Raw genomic sequence first — 14,833 nt, forward strand, 5'->3', positions numbered from 1 at the left:
TGCAGTTGTTTATATACATAGGAGTATTCATACATGTATCCACATGGCAAAATTGGTATGGCCCAGATGTGGCCCACACAATGGCCCAAAGAACCACAAAGAATGATGGCCCTTTGGTGGCCCAGACCTGGTTTGCCAGAGGTTGCCCACACATGGGCCAGCACAAGGCCAGTTGCGGACATACTGGTGGTCCTGTGCTGGCCCAGAACAGTTTCAGCTCTGGCCCCAGATGTCAGCCTAATATGTACCTTAATCAAGTCATGTAATAACAACATGTGCCAGAACATAATAGTGCGAAAGTAACATGATGAAACTTTTCGGACAGTGAATGGACTGATTCTTATATAGCGCTTTTCTACTCTCCCAGATTACTCAAAGTGCTCTTGAGTACAGCATGCCACATTCACTGAATCACACACTTTCTCTAAACAGAGTGCTTCCTAACCACATTCTTACTCTTGACATGCAGACTGGAGGAGCCAGGGGTTGAACCACTAACTTTCCGATCAGTAGGTGATCTGCTCTACCTCCTGAGCTACCACCCACTGGCAAACGTGAGTAAACCGTCATTAGGTTTTGGATAAAGTGTACACTCACAAACCTGGATAAGAAATGTTGACTACCATAGCAGTATAGTATTGCAACATGGCATTTGGGTCTTCTATCTAACAGGAAAATAGGAACATAAATAGTGTCATCATTGCCAGACCTGGCCCACATTTGGTTGACATACACTCTGCCATGACACCAGTCAGTCAGAAGTACCAGCTTGATGCCGGATATGGGGAAGACCTATTTTCTATGAGCCTGGGCCACATAAACCAAACCACAATCGGGCCAGATGTGGCATGCCATCACATAAACAGTGCCATCTACTCCAGACCTGGCCCATATCTGGATGACATACCACTTACCATGCCAGAAGTCAGCCAGCAGTGGTCGGCTTGACACCAGATCCAGGCCAGACCTGTCTGCTGTGTGGGTAGGACAACATGAGTGGGCATTTGTAAGTCTATAGTTGGGGGAGGTGTTATCCACAGGCATGAAGATTTTCTTTTGTTTATGCTGTTAGATGCTGTACCAGCTGTAGTACTGGTTACTACTTAAAGGATACTTTTAACTGAGCCTATTAGTAAACTTCCAAACAGTATCAATACTGTCACTTTGGTCTTTTTTACATGTAGCACACATGAAATAGTCACTTTCAGATATGTTCACACCTCAGTACATGTTATGTGGTTTAGACAAGGGAGCGTAAGGGAGGCTGCATACAAGGAGTTCACTCACACAGTGTAAATTCACCAGAGAATTACCTGCTCTATTTTCACGTCGGTGCAATGAGACATCACACAGGCTCTGTGTTAGATAGCTAGCAGGTTAAACACCATTCAAGGTCTGATCCAATTACCTCTAATGAATCAAGTCTCACTTTTAATTTGAGTAGGTTTACATCAGTGTAGTAACAACTGCACAGGTGTGCCGTGTTTAACACAGATCAATTTCAAGATTCACCCTTTAGACATCGATAGATGTCTTTAGATCTAGTCAGGTGATCCTCTTTGAGGAACGTCTGCAGACACCTTCAGCTCTTTCTTCTTGTCTTTAGCCAGTCTGCTCAGTCACAATAAGGTCATGTCACCTCAGGACTAAGTTGCTGAAACTGAGCATGTCTGTATCTGTATTCACCCTGTTGCTATAGTAAAATTATCAACAAATTCAAGTGCCCTAGTTCCATTAATGCCCTTAATACCCCTTAGGTTTTGCTGTTTTCACCACATATTCTCTTTCAATTGCTTTGATAGAGGATAATCTTTCCTTCATGGAAGTCTGTTCAGTTTTTTCTGAGTGTTTTTGCAAACTGCAACCCAGCCAACCCAGCCTTTCTCTTCTTCAGGCTTCTGAGCTGTTTGCTTTTTTTCCTCTAAGACTCTGCTTATGCCCTTGCGTGTTTATTGATGTGAAAATGTGCACACCTACATGTCAGACAACACTGTAGACTTCCTGTACAATATTAGAGGTTTTTTTTTGTAATGCTTCCTCGCCAGCAAACAGAAGTGGCTGCAGGGATTATGTTTTCATGTGTTCCGTCTGTCTTTGATACCATATTTTAATTTCATTTCTGTGCTGACCAATGCAGTCTGGAACTCTAATGAGAACTCTAATTAAAGACAGTGTGCAGGGACGTGTGCATCTGAGTAAGCATGTGTGGATAGACACTTGCACATTTCTATGTGCTGCCAAAAGTATGGGTAATGAGTGCAAACAGTTGGTAAAATTTCAAAGCTAACTTAGACAAACAATAAGACACTGATGCGTACAATATTAACAGAGAGAACAAGGCACTGTAAAATTTATTTGTAATCTCATCAGTTTTCGAGATGAGGAGGGAGACATGAAAGCAAATTAAATCTCTTCTTCTTGCTAATGCTCAGTAATTACTCTCAAAGAGGAGGCACATGCATACACACACTCACAAACAGCGATGCAACAGCTTTTAATGAGAATATCCATCAGCTGGCTAAAAGAGCTTTAAAATGCAAACTGTTGGTTCTGGATGTAAGCACCCCTCTTAAATAAACACATCACTGATAGTGACTGAATGATGAATGCATTCATCATTCAGTCACTTCAGCCTTTGAAGTTTGACACATCGCCACACTGTCCAGTTAAGGCGGATTCTGCACTGTCAGCTTAATGCAATCGCTACATTAGCATAAGTGACAAATTTAGTGCTATCAAAAATGTAATATATAAATAAAAATGTAAATAATCCGTGGGTTTTTCATTTTTGGGTTCAGCTTATGCGGTAAGAAAAATAAAAAGAATCGACGGTCTGTCAGGTAAGAGATTGTTTGTAGGAAGCCTTGTTAATGTCTACCAAAATGAACTTCTCTACTACCAAACATGCACTTATTAAACATAACAAGCAGTTAATAGACAAACTGACCTTTACAATTTCATATAAACCGCAATTATTTTAGAAGCAGTTAAATGTCTGAGGTATGTCTGAGGAATTCATCTGCCCTGGCGAGAAAATCTGTGGGTGAGTTAATGGAATAACAAACACTCCTCTTCCTTACTGAAGTGCCAGTGAGCGTGGTATGTATGTACATAACCCTGTGAAACTTCCTTGTTTTTATAGCTAAAGCCTAGTGATAACAAGTGACAGAATCATTTTTATCTAGGTTGGCAAAAAAAAGTCACCACTGAAATCTCCACTCATTAGTAACTGTAGCGTTAGCTTTCCACTCTACGACACATGCATTCAGCTTATTATCATAAAAGTAGTATCCTGGTTATTAGAAAGATTTAAGTAGTTTGCAGTGGGTAAAAATGAAGACTTTAGCTGCACAAGATGGTCTCCAAGAAGCTTGATGGATAAAAGCTAATGCATAATGCATGAAAAAGGCTTTCCCATGATGCATGTAGTATTCATGTAATACAAAAAAAGAGCTACTTAGTAGCTTGAAAACTACTGAGAAATGGCTCTCTAATTGTGAAACTGAAACAGTGAACTTTAAAGTCTGACTCACCATTGTTTGACATCAGCATCACAGTTGCAGTCGTACTTGGGGTCGGTGCAGTTCCTGTCGATGCCACAGGCACATTTCTGGATGCCAGGCCCCGATCCACCCCAGTAGAAGTGTTTCTCGTTCCCTCTGCCAACCCACCACGTGTAGGGTATCCCGTCTGGGGATAGAAGACAAACATCCAGAAAACAAGCCTATAGGTTATTTCCGAAATGGAGAACATGTCAATGTGACCCTCACAGAGAAGTGCACAAAACAGATGAAAACATCTTTTTCTAAAGGCGATAAAGTTGTGCTGCTAGAGTTACAGATGATTGATTGTTCAAAATTTTAACTGTTTGAGGCTCTTTTTTTGCATCCATGTGAATTATAGTGACAATTGGCAGCTGCACGGTGAATATAACTCATTTGCTCAACATGTTTTATGCAGCTGGATGGTAAATGCCTTTGAGACCGGAAGGCACACTTAGACACACATCACACCTGTGCTTTTACAGATCTATTAAAACAGCTTCAGTGCCGTTGCATACATTTATCTTTTCTATGCACAAACCACTGCGTGTAATTGTTGGAGTGAGTGTCGGTACTTCAAAACCACATCTGCGGACACACAAACACCTCTCTGTGTTTGTATGTGCCCGTTCGTGTGTGTGGGTTCGTGTATGTGTGATTTTTAATGAGTGGATAAAAGGTGAAGGATCGCTGCTTTTCAATAAGAAATGTAATATTGTTTTCTTTTCCACGGATAATGTATTCTGGCATGGGACAGTAACTAGGCAGAGAGATAGGTGTAAATATTTCGGTGGCTGGCAATATATCACAATAACAGCAAGAGAGAATGAAACAATATTACGTTTCCCTCTTTATTCCGGGAAAATAAGCCGCATTGTCAATATCATTTTGTCAAATTTCTTTAGAGACAATGAAATCTCCCGAGCCCCATTTTTTACAGAAGGGAATTGAAGCAGACTTTTGATGCAGCACAATTGCATTGAGAGGTGTGATATACTGTATTATTACATTTTTTTTTTTTGGGTGGGACTAGGGGCTAAACTCCAGGAAGAAGAAACAGACGTGTTTCTATTGTGTGTCTAAATGGTTACGTGTTTGGCTTTGGTGACCTGTGGGGTTACTGCCTTCATAAAGAGAATTAGCCTCATCTCTCTTCAAGCTACTGTTCAGACAAGCCATTGTCAACAGGATTAACAGTGCCTCCTCAAGAGACTTCACAATCCTCTCAATTCACGTGTGTGTGTGTGTGTGTGTGTGTGTGTGTATTGTCGTATTTTTATACAATAGAGAGGCCAAGTTTGAATTTAAGTCAAAGTTAGACCTCATAGTCTCACATTTAAGTCAGTGGTTATCACAGATGGCACCCATCTAGCCAACAACCCAGTACTAGTATCAAGTACTGCTTTCAAACACAGACTTTTTGTTGTTGTTGTTTTTGTTCACAGTATCAGTAACTTGAAATTTGAAACCAAAAAGAAGGTATAGTGTCATAAAAACAAGAAAACACAAATATATATTTTTAATTGTCTAAAACCTGTTTCATACTAAAAGTTGTACTGTTATTTATCAGGCCAATAAAAAACTGAATTCACATTTTTATACCTAAATTTGAGCAGTCAGAAACTGATAAAGCCTAATGTTCATCCACTACTTTTCTTCAGGTTCTTCAACTTTTCTTTTTAGAAATGCAAGTAACTGTAATTTGGCATCTTAATGAAACAATAATATTGTACCTTATTATTTTCTAAGCTTTTTTCATAAAACTGTTAATTTGAAATTTTGTGGATAACAACAATAATTATATTTTAACACTAAAAACACAATTTCAGTTAAAGAGCTTGCATACACTAGTGGATGAACCAACACACACACACAAATAAAAAATGTATTTTGGTAATTATCAGTGCTATTATTTTAGGGCAGCCAAGGCATAAACCTAACACACATTCATTTGTGTTAAAGATTTTCTTCTGTGTAAAATAACTATCGAATTACTTTTTCTGTAATGAAATGTAACCACAATTTTCTGAACTAAGGGTCTAGGCTCAATCGCTGGATCCTGAACATGTCCCAGCAACTTTGTCTCATTATGAAACAGACCTACTATTTACAGACTTGACTCTGATAACAGCCGTACATAACGCACATAATCATTTTTGGGTCTTTGTGGTTATATTCCGACTTCGTTACACCTCAATTAGGTAGTTGTTTTATTTAATTAGACCCGCTTTCAGCGTTGTTGTTTTACATATTATTTCTCTGAGATATCTGAATTTGCTACAAGCTCATCCTCATTCATCAACTGATTCCCCAGCAATATTTCCCCAGTGGATATATTTTAGAACTAGAGCTGGGCGATATGAGATTTTTTCATATCACGATATGTTTTTTTGAAAACGGAGATTTTCCGTTTTCGTTTTAAAAAATAATCCCGTCCACACATAAAGGCAGAAATGAAGGAAAACGCTGCTATGAACATGCCAAAGCAGCAGGTGGCGCTAGATTCCTAACCGTGCCGAAATGTTGGCCAATCAGAAGTCTAGAAGCCTCGGTGGGAAAAAGTAAACAAAGCTGGGGCATTGAAGCAGAACCGAGTCGTATGTGTGGACGGACAGTAACTGTGTGTATATGTAAGCATTTAAACACTGCAGAGAGTAGAATTAACAGTAACAGTATTGTAGAAATTCATTTCACCGAAACAATAACGTGGTGCACAGTGTGACGCATGCACCAGTTTATTGTATTTCCAGACTTGCTTTCGGCACAATTTACAGTGCACGCTACTCTGTTTTTTGTCAGACTTGAAATAGCCGAAATACCTTCACACTACGGAACTTCTATGGCTCTTCCGTTCAACAATCTCTCCGGCATTGGAACCATCATCTGTTTTCTCTTTGGTCACGCTCGGTTGATTTTTCTAGTCGGCACACTCATTTCCTCCATTACGCGCTGGCTGCTTCCCAAACAAACACACGTGCGGCTTGGCACTTGTGCTGTACGTAACAAGTCACGCGACGTGACGCTGCGGCTGTGATTGGTTCGGCTCTGCGCTACTTAATTTGGATTGGCTGATCTTTTTTTTTTTTTTTTAAGAGGACAAGAGCGGCGAAGTCTATCGCGATAGTTTAATTTCTCTATCGAGTAAAAGTTATATCGCGATACATATCGTTATCGTTCTATCGCCCAGCTCTATTTAGAACACAACAACGCCGGCAATAACATCAGCTCATGATGCTTCACAAAGTGCTTCTTCAGCTGATGTGTGACTTTTTGACAAAGCATCATTTCCCCCAGGTCAGCATGTACAAACCTGTGAGGGAGTTTTGCTGTTGACAGACACATTAGCTTCTAATATGACAGGGCAGGTAGGTTTTTTTTTTAAATCTTAGGCCAATTGTTCTCTGTAAATAAAAACAAAAATCAAATAGAATCTTCTTAATGAATATTTTGTATTTCAATTATGTCTTATTTAAGTTTAGATTTAATTTATAAAATATTTTCTGTTCTTACATTATAAGAAAATAAATCTGGGTCTTTATAAAACTGCGTGATTTTTGTGTCCCTTTGCACATTACCACATTTCAAAACCAATTAAAATAGATAATTTGTTTTGTAAATGCACTCTCTGCTGGTTTATTTGATCTCTTTTCAGCACACACACGCCATGATAATGATTGTATTTCTTGTACAATGCATAAACAATAAACCATGGACAATCTATAGTTAATACTGGTTGTGCTGAGGTGAGTGGTGGGCGATAGGGACGCAAATCAAAATTCTAAGGCCCCATAAAACCTTGGGCAGACTACTTTAAACACATAATTAAAGGGATGTTCCTTCTAGCTCTTGTATAACTGCAGAGTAAAAGTAGTTAAGCATTAGGAAAAACTTATGACTGCATGAACAAAGGAACTGCCTGTATTCAATAACAATGTGCTCACAATCCTCTTTCTACAGCACAAAAAAGACATCACAGGAGAAAAAGCATCTTGGGCCTATGCCTAATGTAGGCTTGGGCTCTATAAACACCAAACACACATAAATACACACATGTACTGACTGCTAATTTATTACTGTAAGTAAGGACTTAAAAATTACCGTTGTTGTGCTGATAATGGAAGGTAGCCAGTAATTATGTCTGATTATGCACAGTATGGCTGTGCTGTGGGTGCTGCATTTAAAGCTTGGTTCAGAATAGTGATTTTTCTTTTCTGACTCGCTATTCTGCTGAGGTCACACACACACACACACACACACACACACACACACACACACACACAGAGCAGGGAACTTGAGGTTATATTTCACTGAAGTGACTGTAAGCGAGTAGGAGTATGTTCACAAACTCCTGTCGAAGTGGCAGAACATGAACTTACAGAGATGTGTTGTTTTGTAGTAAATTGCTGTTCATTGTACATCCATTTTTTTTTTTTAAAGAGAGTAATAAAAGAATGATGACCTATGACGTATTCATGGTGCAGAATTACTTATAAATAAGGCACATAATAATCTGTTTGAGTTTTCTTTGCATAGAGATTCTGATCAGGTGATCTGTGCTCCTCTTCTGATATTCACTGCTCTTTATGGATTTAGCCAGCTGAATTCAGTAAGATATAAGCAGATGCTACCCAAACAGCATAGCTGATTTCCAACCCCTACTCACTATAAAGCTAGCATAAAAGGTAGGACTCAGTGACTGAAACTAATCTGCATCATCATCTTATATATGAGCTGATGTCTGCTGCCCTTGATGTAACCTAGTAACAGTACCCTAGGTGTAACCAGTTCAGCATGGTACATCATTTTAAACATTATCAAAATACTGCAAACTGACCAGTTTTGCCTGGACTAAACAGCCTGGTATTTATATGCAACCTGGGAAAAAGACTAAACTAATTTACCTTAATACGTTTTGCAACAAACTTCCATAAAACATTATTTAGCGAGCATAATGTAAGGGAGTCCGGGGATTATAGTAAAAATGTTTTTTGTTCCAGCACTTATATCTCACATAATATTTGTAAGAGTTCTTAAATTTTGACATGAAATTAAAAATAATGTTACAAAATTCCAGTTTCTGCAGTATCAGTACCAATCAAAATATACACTTGAATAAAAAAGTTCTTAGATGTGATTTTGCCATAAAATCTGAATACTTCTTCATAAAGCTCTACAACAGGGGTGGTGGGGCGGTGTCCTGCAGGTTTTAGATGTGTCCTTGAGCCAACACACCTGATTCAAATTGCTACATTACCTCCTCAACATCTCTTGAAGTTCTCCAGAGGCCTGGTAATGAACTAATCATTTGATTCAGGTGTGTTGACCCAGGGTGTTATATTTAAAACCTGCAGGACACGGTCCTTCAGGCCTGGAGTTTCCCACCCATGGTTTTTCAGATATACACAGGCTGCAATGGAATGTTGTTTCTCACCAGGCTCTAAAGTGCAATAATCAGTAAAAAGTAAAAATACAGTATGACAATCAAGCAGCAGCTTGCTGAGACACTCAGCAAACTCAGGTGTAAACAATCACACTCACTGAGCTCACGAAAAGGGATGTGTTGAAGGTACAAGTGCGCCGTGGGATGTCATTATTTTCTTGTTACTGAGCATTTATCTCCATGCTGTCACCGGAAGCAACACCACCCTCCAGCACACAAAATATTAACTCACTCGACCGTAATATATATTAACTTGCCTCTTAGATTTAATCACCTATTAAATGAAGGACCCTGGTTGTGACTGCAAACCTTTCTCAACCCCTGAGTGGTAACCTGAAATACAATTTCCTAGAAATGTACGTACAAGTAATTTTGACACAGTCAGCAAGTATTGTAATTGGCCTGTTTACTACCATCTATTCTTCCTCCTATGGATGTCTGTCTGCTTTTTTCTCTCTGCAATTTTTGAATGGTTCAGTGAAAGAATAATAGCCATAGCCTCAATATAAGGAATAATAATCATAGCATTAATCAGATGTCAGCAAATTCCTGAAGGGAGTTTACTAAAACTATTAGAATGGATGTAAGGGAATGTACAAAGAAAAAGAAAAAGAGCGAGAGAGACAGAAAAAAAGAAAAAAAACCCCCCAAAGAACATAGTATCTGCCATCTCATAATAAATGCCAAGAGATGACCACAAGGCCCCTTGTATAGGTTATGTTGTAGGTGTCACAGAGGTTCACTGCAGAAGTGACAGAAACCAAAACATGCAAAGGACTGCATCCAGACACGCTTACAAGAAGTGTGTCTGAAGATAAATTCATCAGAGTTGTGAAGGAGAAAAAGCTGCAAGCTAATGCAGTGCGCCCCAGGGCAGCTGTGGCTACAATGTAGCTTGCCATCACCAATGTGTGAATGTGTGTGTGAATGGGTGGATGACTGAATGTAGTGTAAAGCGCTTTGGGGTCCCTAAGGACTAGAAAAGCGCTATACAAATGCAGGCCATTTACCATTTTTTTTAATGATTCATATAATACTGTAGATACATGGTTGCTATTTGCTCTTCAGTAGCTGTTAATAGTACAAAATAATTAAACATTATGGTTAATGGCAGTCTCAGAATACCACAAAACTGTGTATATTGTTGACAATAATTAACAATAATGAGTTGTCCCTTAGGGGAGAGAGTTTAATACTGCCCTTTGTACTTTAACTTTCTGGACAGCTCATCATAGCTATGGGACAGACCTATAACAATGTTTTTCTTGTACTCTTTTTAATCATCGTTATGTTTTTATTCCCTCACACAACATCAGTCAGTGCCTGTGTTGTCTGTCAGGAAATGTAACTAATTCCTATGCTACACCAGGTAAACATTACCAAGCCTCCGAGTGCATTTCCTCCATCACCCGGCTAGTCCTTAAACTCATTGCTTGGCCTCTCCCTTTCCCTACCATATAATAACACAGGTTTTTCAAAAGGTGAGGAGAGAGCACAAAATTGCTTTCACAGAAAAAAAAGTCCACTTGGCCCATTTCATAATTTGTTTTTCAGAGTATGTCGAGAAAAGGAGGAGACAGGAGAAGATGTGTAGGAGTAACAGCAGGGCATCAGGTGAAATGAGAGCTATGTATTGTGCCAGTTAAACTCTCCTGTGTGATTCACTTGGCCGTGCCAAAACAAACAACTCAGGAGCGGAGAACGAAAGGAAGAAGGCGGAGGGGGAGATGAGAGCACGACAGCATGGATGGATGAAGATGTGAGGGAGGAGAGATAGAATCGTACTGGCAGGGAGTTCATACGGAGATCCGCAGAGAGAGAGGGCACTGCCAAGATGAGGCTCAACAGCATGTTTGTGTGTGTAAGAGCATGTCTGTGAGTATATGAAGAACAGAGACCATGTGTTTGCATCTACAAAAGTCCTGGGTTTAAAAAGCAGGTGCAAACAGCGCTGTGCGATATGACCAAAATCTCATATCCCGATATTAAGAATTCTATCGTCCCGATAACGATATAAATCACAAAAATGTAACATTTTCTGTAAATTCTGTGAATCTCGGGCAGCTCGACTTCCGGGAAGTGTTTCCAGCTGCGCATCATGTAGCTGGAGTCGAGTGTTTTAACAGATGCATGAAACGATACATTTTTAGACATAAGTTGTAACGGCCGCCGTTTTCTTTGTGAGTATTTATTACACAGCGTGCTGCGGGGAAAAGCCTGTTCTAACGTTTGAGTCTAAGGTTTATTTTTTTAGCACCTGGCGGCTCTTTTTTAATTCTCATCCGTAAATAATATGCTCTTTCCCGTGATTCAGTTTATTTTGAAAAGTCTCAACAGGATCTTGAGCTTTATTGTGATAGGTTTATGTGGAACATAAACAAGCGGACACGCGATGGTTTTACCGTTGTTGTTGCTAACCACAACGCATAAAAACAGGCGCTTGTCCGTCCCTAGTGTGGTTATATTAAATATAAGAGAAAGAGAGAACTTTAAGACATTAATATAGCCACTACAGTGACCATCAAAACGATGAAAAAATATTGCTGTAAACAGTTTATTTTGCGACACCACGAAACAAATGATACCGTAAAATAAAACGATAGACGTTTTTATATCGTCATCCGATATATATCGTTATATGAACAGCCCTAGTGCAAACTATCACAATTCCCACATAAATATGATAAACATCAATGTGGGTATTCGAAATTCCATCTGACCGAATCAAAACAACAGGAAAACTGCTTTGAATTTGATATAAAAGTGATTAAAAATGTGCTGCATTCTCTTAGGATTTGCAGTAGATAATCCTCTGTGTGTGAAAATGTGGCTTAATTATAATTTGTTGATGCAAAGAAAGGAGACCATCATTAAGCTGAAAAATCAAAATAAACCTTTCAGCAAGATGGCAAAAACATCTGGAGTGGCCAAATTAGCAATCTGGTAAACTCTGAAAAATGAATGAATGCACCAGCCAGCTCAGAAACACTCGTCCTGGAAGACCACAGGCGACAATTAAGGTGCAAATTTTTTCCTTGGTTAAGAAAAACACAAGAGACAAAAAGGGTTTATCAATCCATCTTTTTACATGCTCATCTAACCTGGAGCTTATCTCAGCTAAAAGCTTTGTGAAACATGAAACACACCTAACAGGCCACAGGGTTAACCAATCAAACTTACATTTACACCTGTGCCAGATGATAACCCAGAAATTAGAGTTGAACTACATCAGTGAGATCCAAGTATTGGATTAACATTTACTGAGATGATCTCCAAAATAAAATGATGAATAAATAAACACTCACACATGCTAAAAATGTTTTGCGTCATGTTTCTGGTGTCACTCCTTACAGCCATCATCACCCCTTACTTTCTCCTTCATTGCAAAATCCCCAACAAAAGTACTAAATGTTCACAGGAGATGAGGAATCAGACATGACAGACTGATAAGGCCCGGGGCTGTGTTCTTCTTCTGTCCTCGAGGACAGCCACACAACAGTACTCATTGTGATGGGTTTATCTATTTGTTATCCCAAAAGCACACATAACAGGCTCATAGTCACACCTACAGCCACACTCACATATATTTATCCCCGCTCTTATCCAGAGAAGTTAATGTCTTTATTTTCATCATTTCTGCTGTATTTTGTGGAGACTCACTCCCCAAAGCAAAGACACATGAGCAGTAGACAGTAAAAGCAAAGAATGAAAGAGGAAAAGAAGAAGTAAAAGACACATATTGGGAACTGTGAGATAAGAGTATTGACAGCAAGAAACAGAAAGAAAGTGGATAAAAAAAGGATCAGGAAAGTGTGAGATCCTTGTCTTACAACTATTGATCTTAGCAAGTAATCTGATCATTCGGAATGAGTCCCACTGAACCAAACGGGTCCACAGCAGCCTTTTTATATATTTATATTATGACTAGAACCAAACTCATATATTGTTATATCTAATTCAGAAATGGCATCATCGTAGACAGTCTTGTGTCTAAAACAGTAAATGTGATGTATTACACATGAATAACAACAGAATTTACTGCAAATAGTTGAAATACATTTAAAATGTTAACACTGAGAAATAATATTAAAAAATTAAAAACACCTAGATTAATCTTTGCAAGCAAGGTGTAATGCTGAAAGCTATTACTAATTAAGTGCCATTAATACTGATCAATACATAGTCAGTCAGCATCTGAAAAATTCATGACAGAACAATTAGAAAAAGGCTGAACAAGTACGATTTGTTTGGAAGGGTTGCCAGGAGAAAGCCTTTTCTCTCTAACAAGAACATGGCAGCACAGCTTAGGTTTGCAAGGTTGCATCTGAAAAAAACGTGCAAAACTTCTGGAACAACGATCTTTGGACAGACAGCACCACAATGGAGATGTTGCACAGCACCATGCTTGGTGACAACCAAACACAGCATGTCAGCAAAAACACCTCACACCAACTGTCAACCATGCTGGTGGAGGGGTGATTATTTGGGCTTGTTTTGCAACGACAGGACCTGGACATCTTGCAGTCACTGAGTCGCCCATTAACTTCTTTGCATACAAATATTGTGTTGCCCTTAAGGCGTTTCTCTGAATAAATAGGTTCATAAATTTGAAATAAATAATTCTAAAAAGATGTGCCATTAAAAATTAATATGTGTTGTTAAAATGAATAATTCATGTTGTATATACGTTTTAGTTAAAAGGAAAATATCGCTAAAATGTATTTCCTGTTCTGGCGGGGCACTTCCGGTTCCGGTCAAGCACTTCCGGTTTTGGTCAAGCGCTCGGTTTTGCTGAGGAACAGGCTCCTCATGTTAAAGGCAGTATGGAGATGTAATCAAATGCCATCTACTCCGAATTATCAGGCCGGAACGCCGTAAGTTACTTTATATGACAGTTTGTACAGATAACTTTGGATATTAATGTGTATTTGCTAACATGAATGTTTTAGTGAGAGTAATGCACTTTATTGATGTAAACATGCTTCTGCCTGTTGAGATGGAGTTTATTTTCTGTCATTTCAGTTTTCACCACATGTTCATGGAGACAATTAAACAAGCTGCAACTAAACTCCAGGGTCTTCATTTGTGGTTTAACTCGGTGTCACCAACATCCTCGTTGAAAACACTACAAATATATTCTAGACAAAGACAAACCATATTGCAACAATATGGCTTCAGAGTAAAAGAATCTGGGTGCTGTGGCTGCTGTATTTATTTGTCACCTAGTGATGCATTATAAAAGGAAAAAATATGGCAAAAGAGCTGAAATCCTTTATTAAACAAGAATGTGAAAATATTTCACTTTAACTGTGAAGCAATTGGCCATTTACAGAGCAGTAAACCCGCTTTTCTTAATATTTTGAATGTGTTTAAACATTTTTGTATCTGTTAGACTATTAGACTTTGTAATTATTGCCCTTTTGCAATGAAAAAAATAGACAGGTGTAGTGTCTGCCTTATATAAAAGCAGAAATTTCAGGAGCCTGTGGTTTGATTGTAATACCAGACTGGTCTGAAGTACAGAGACAACAACCATTTAAAGTCCATAACACCCATAATATCCATTAAAATTGCTCATACTAGGCACACGTACCAGGGCCACGCTCAGTTCATATCAGGGGATCATACCCCTGCCAGTCAGACTAGGAACTGAAAGGTCAGTGGATCCAAAATGGCACTTGATATGCTCAGCTGCTCATATCCCCAGTGTAGGAGATAATGGCTTTTAAGAAAGGTGGGCAGTTTGAGTTGAAATGCCAGAATGGCATTCATAACCCTATTTGGCTTTCTCATAAACCTGTCTCAGGCGTCACCTTTTAGTTTGTGCCTTTCTTACTGAAGCTATAAGAGC

At 38.9% G+C, this 14,833-nt stretch overlaps 1 protein-coding gene across 2 annotated transcripts in view; it reads right to left on the reverse strand.

Moving 5' to 3' along the window:
* Nucleotides 1-14,833, reverse strand: part of cntnap2a (contactin associated protein 2a) — a 403,255-nt gene that overhangs the window by 64,142 nt on the left and 324,280 nt on the right. For both annotated transcript variants that reach the window (XM_085468615.1, XM_085468614.1), the window contains exon 16: nucleotides 3,534-3,690. In XM_085468615.1, the coding sequence (XP_085324741.1) occupies nucleotides 3,534-3,690 (157 nt within the window). The remainder of the gene's footprint in view (nucleotides 1-3,533; nucleotides 3,691-14,833) is intronic.

Source organism: Copadichromis virginalis, linkage group LG9, assembly GCF_057382275.1.
Source record: "Copadichromis virginalis isolate Kocher_CV1m ecotype Utaka linkage group LG9, C_Virginalis_male_GT1.1, whole genome shotgun sequence".
In the NCBI taxonomy this organism is placed as follows: Eukaryota; Metazoa; Chordata; class Actinopteri; order Cichliformes; family Cichlidae; genus Copadichromis; species Copadichromis virginalis.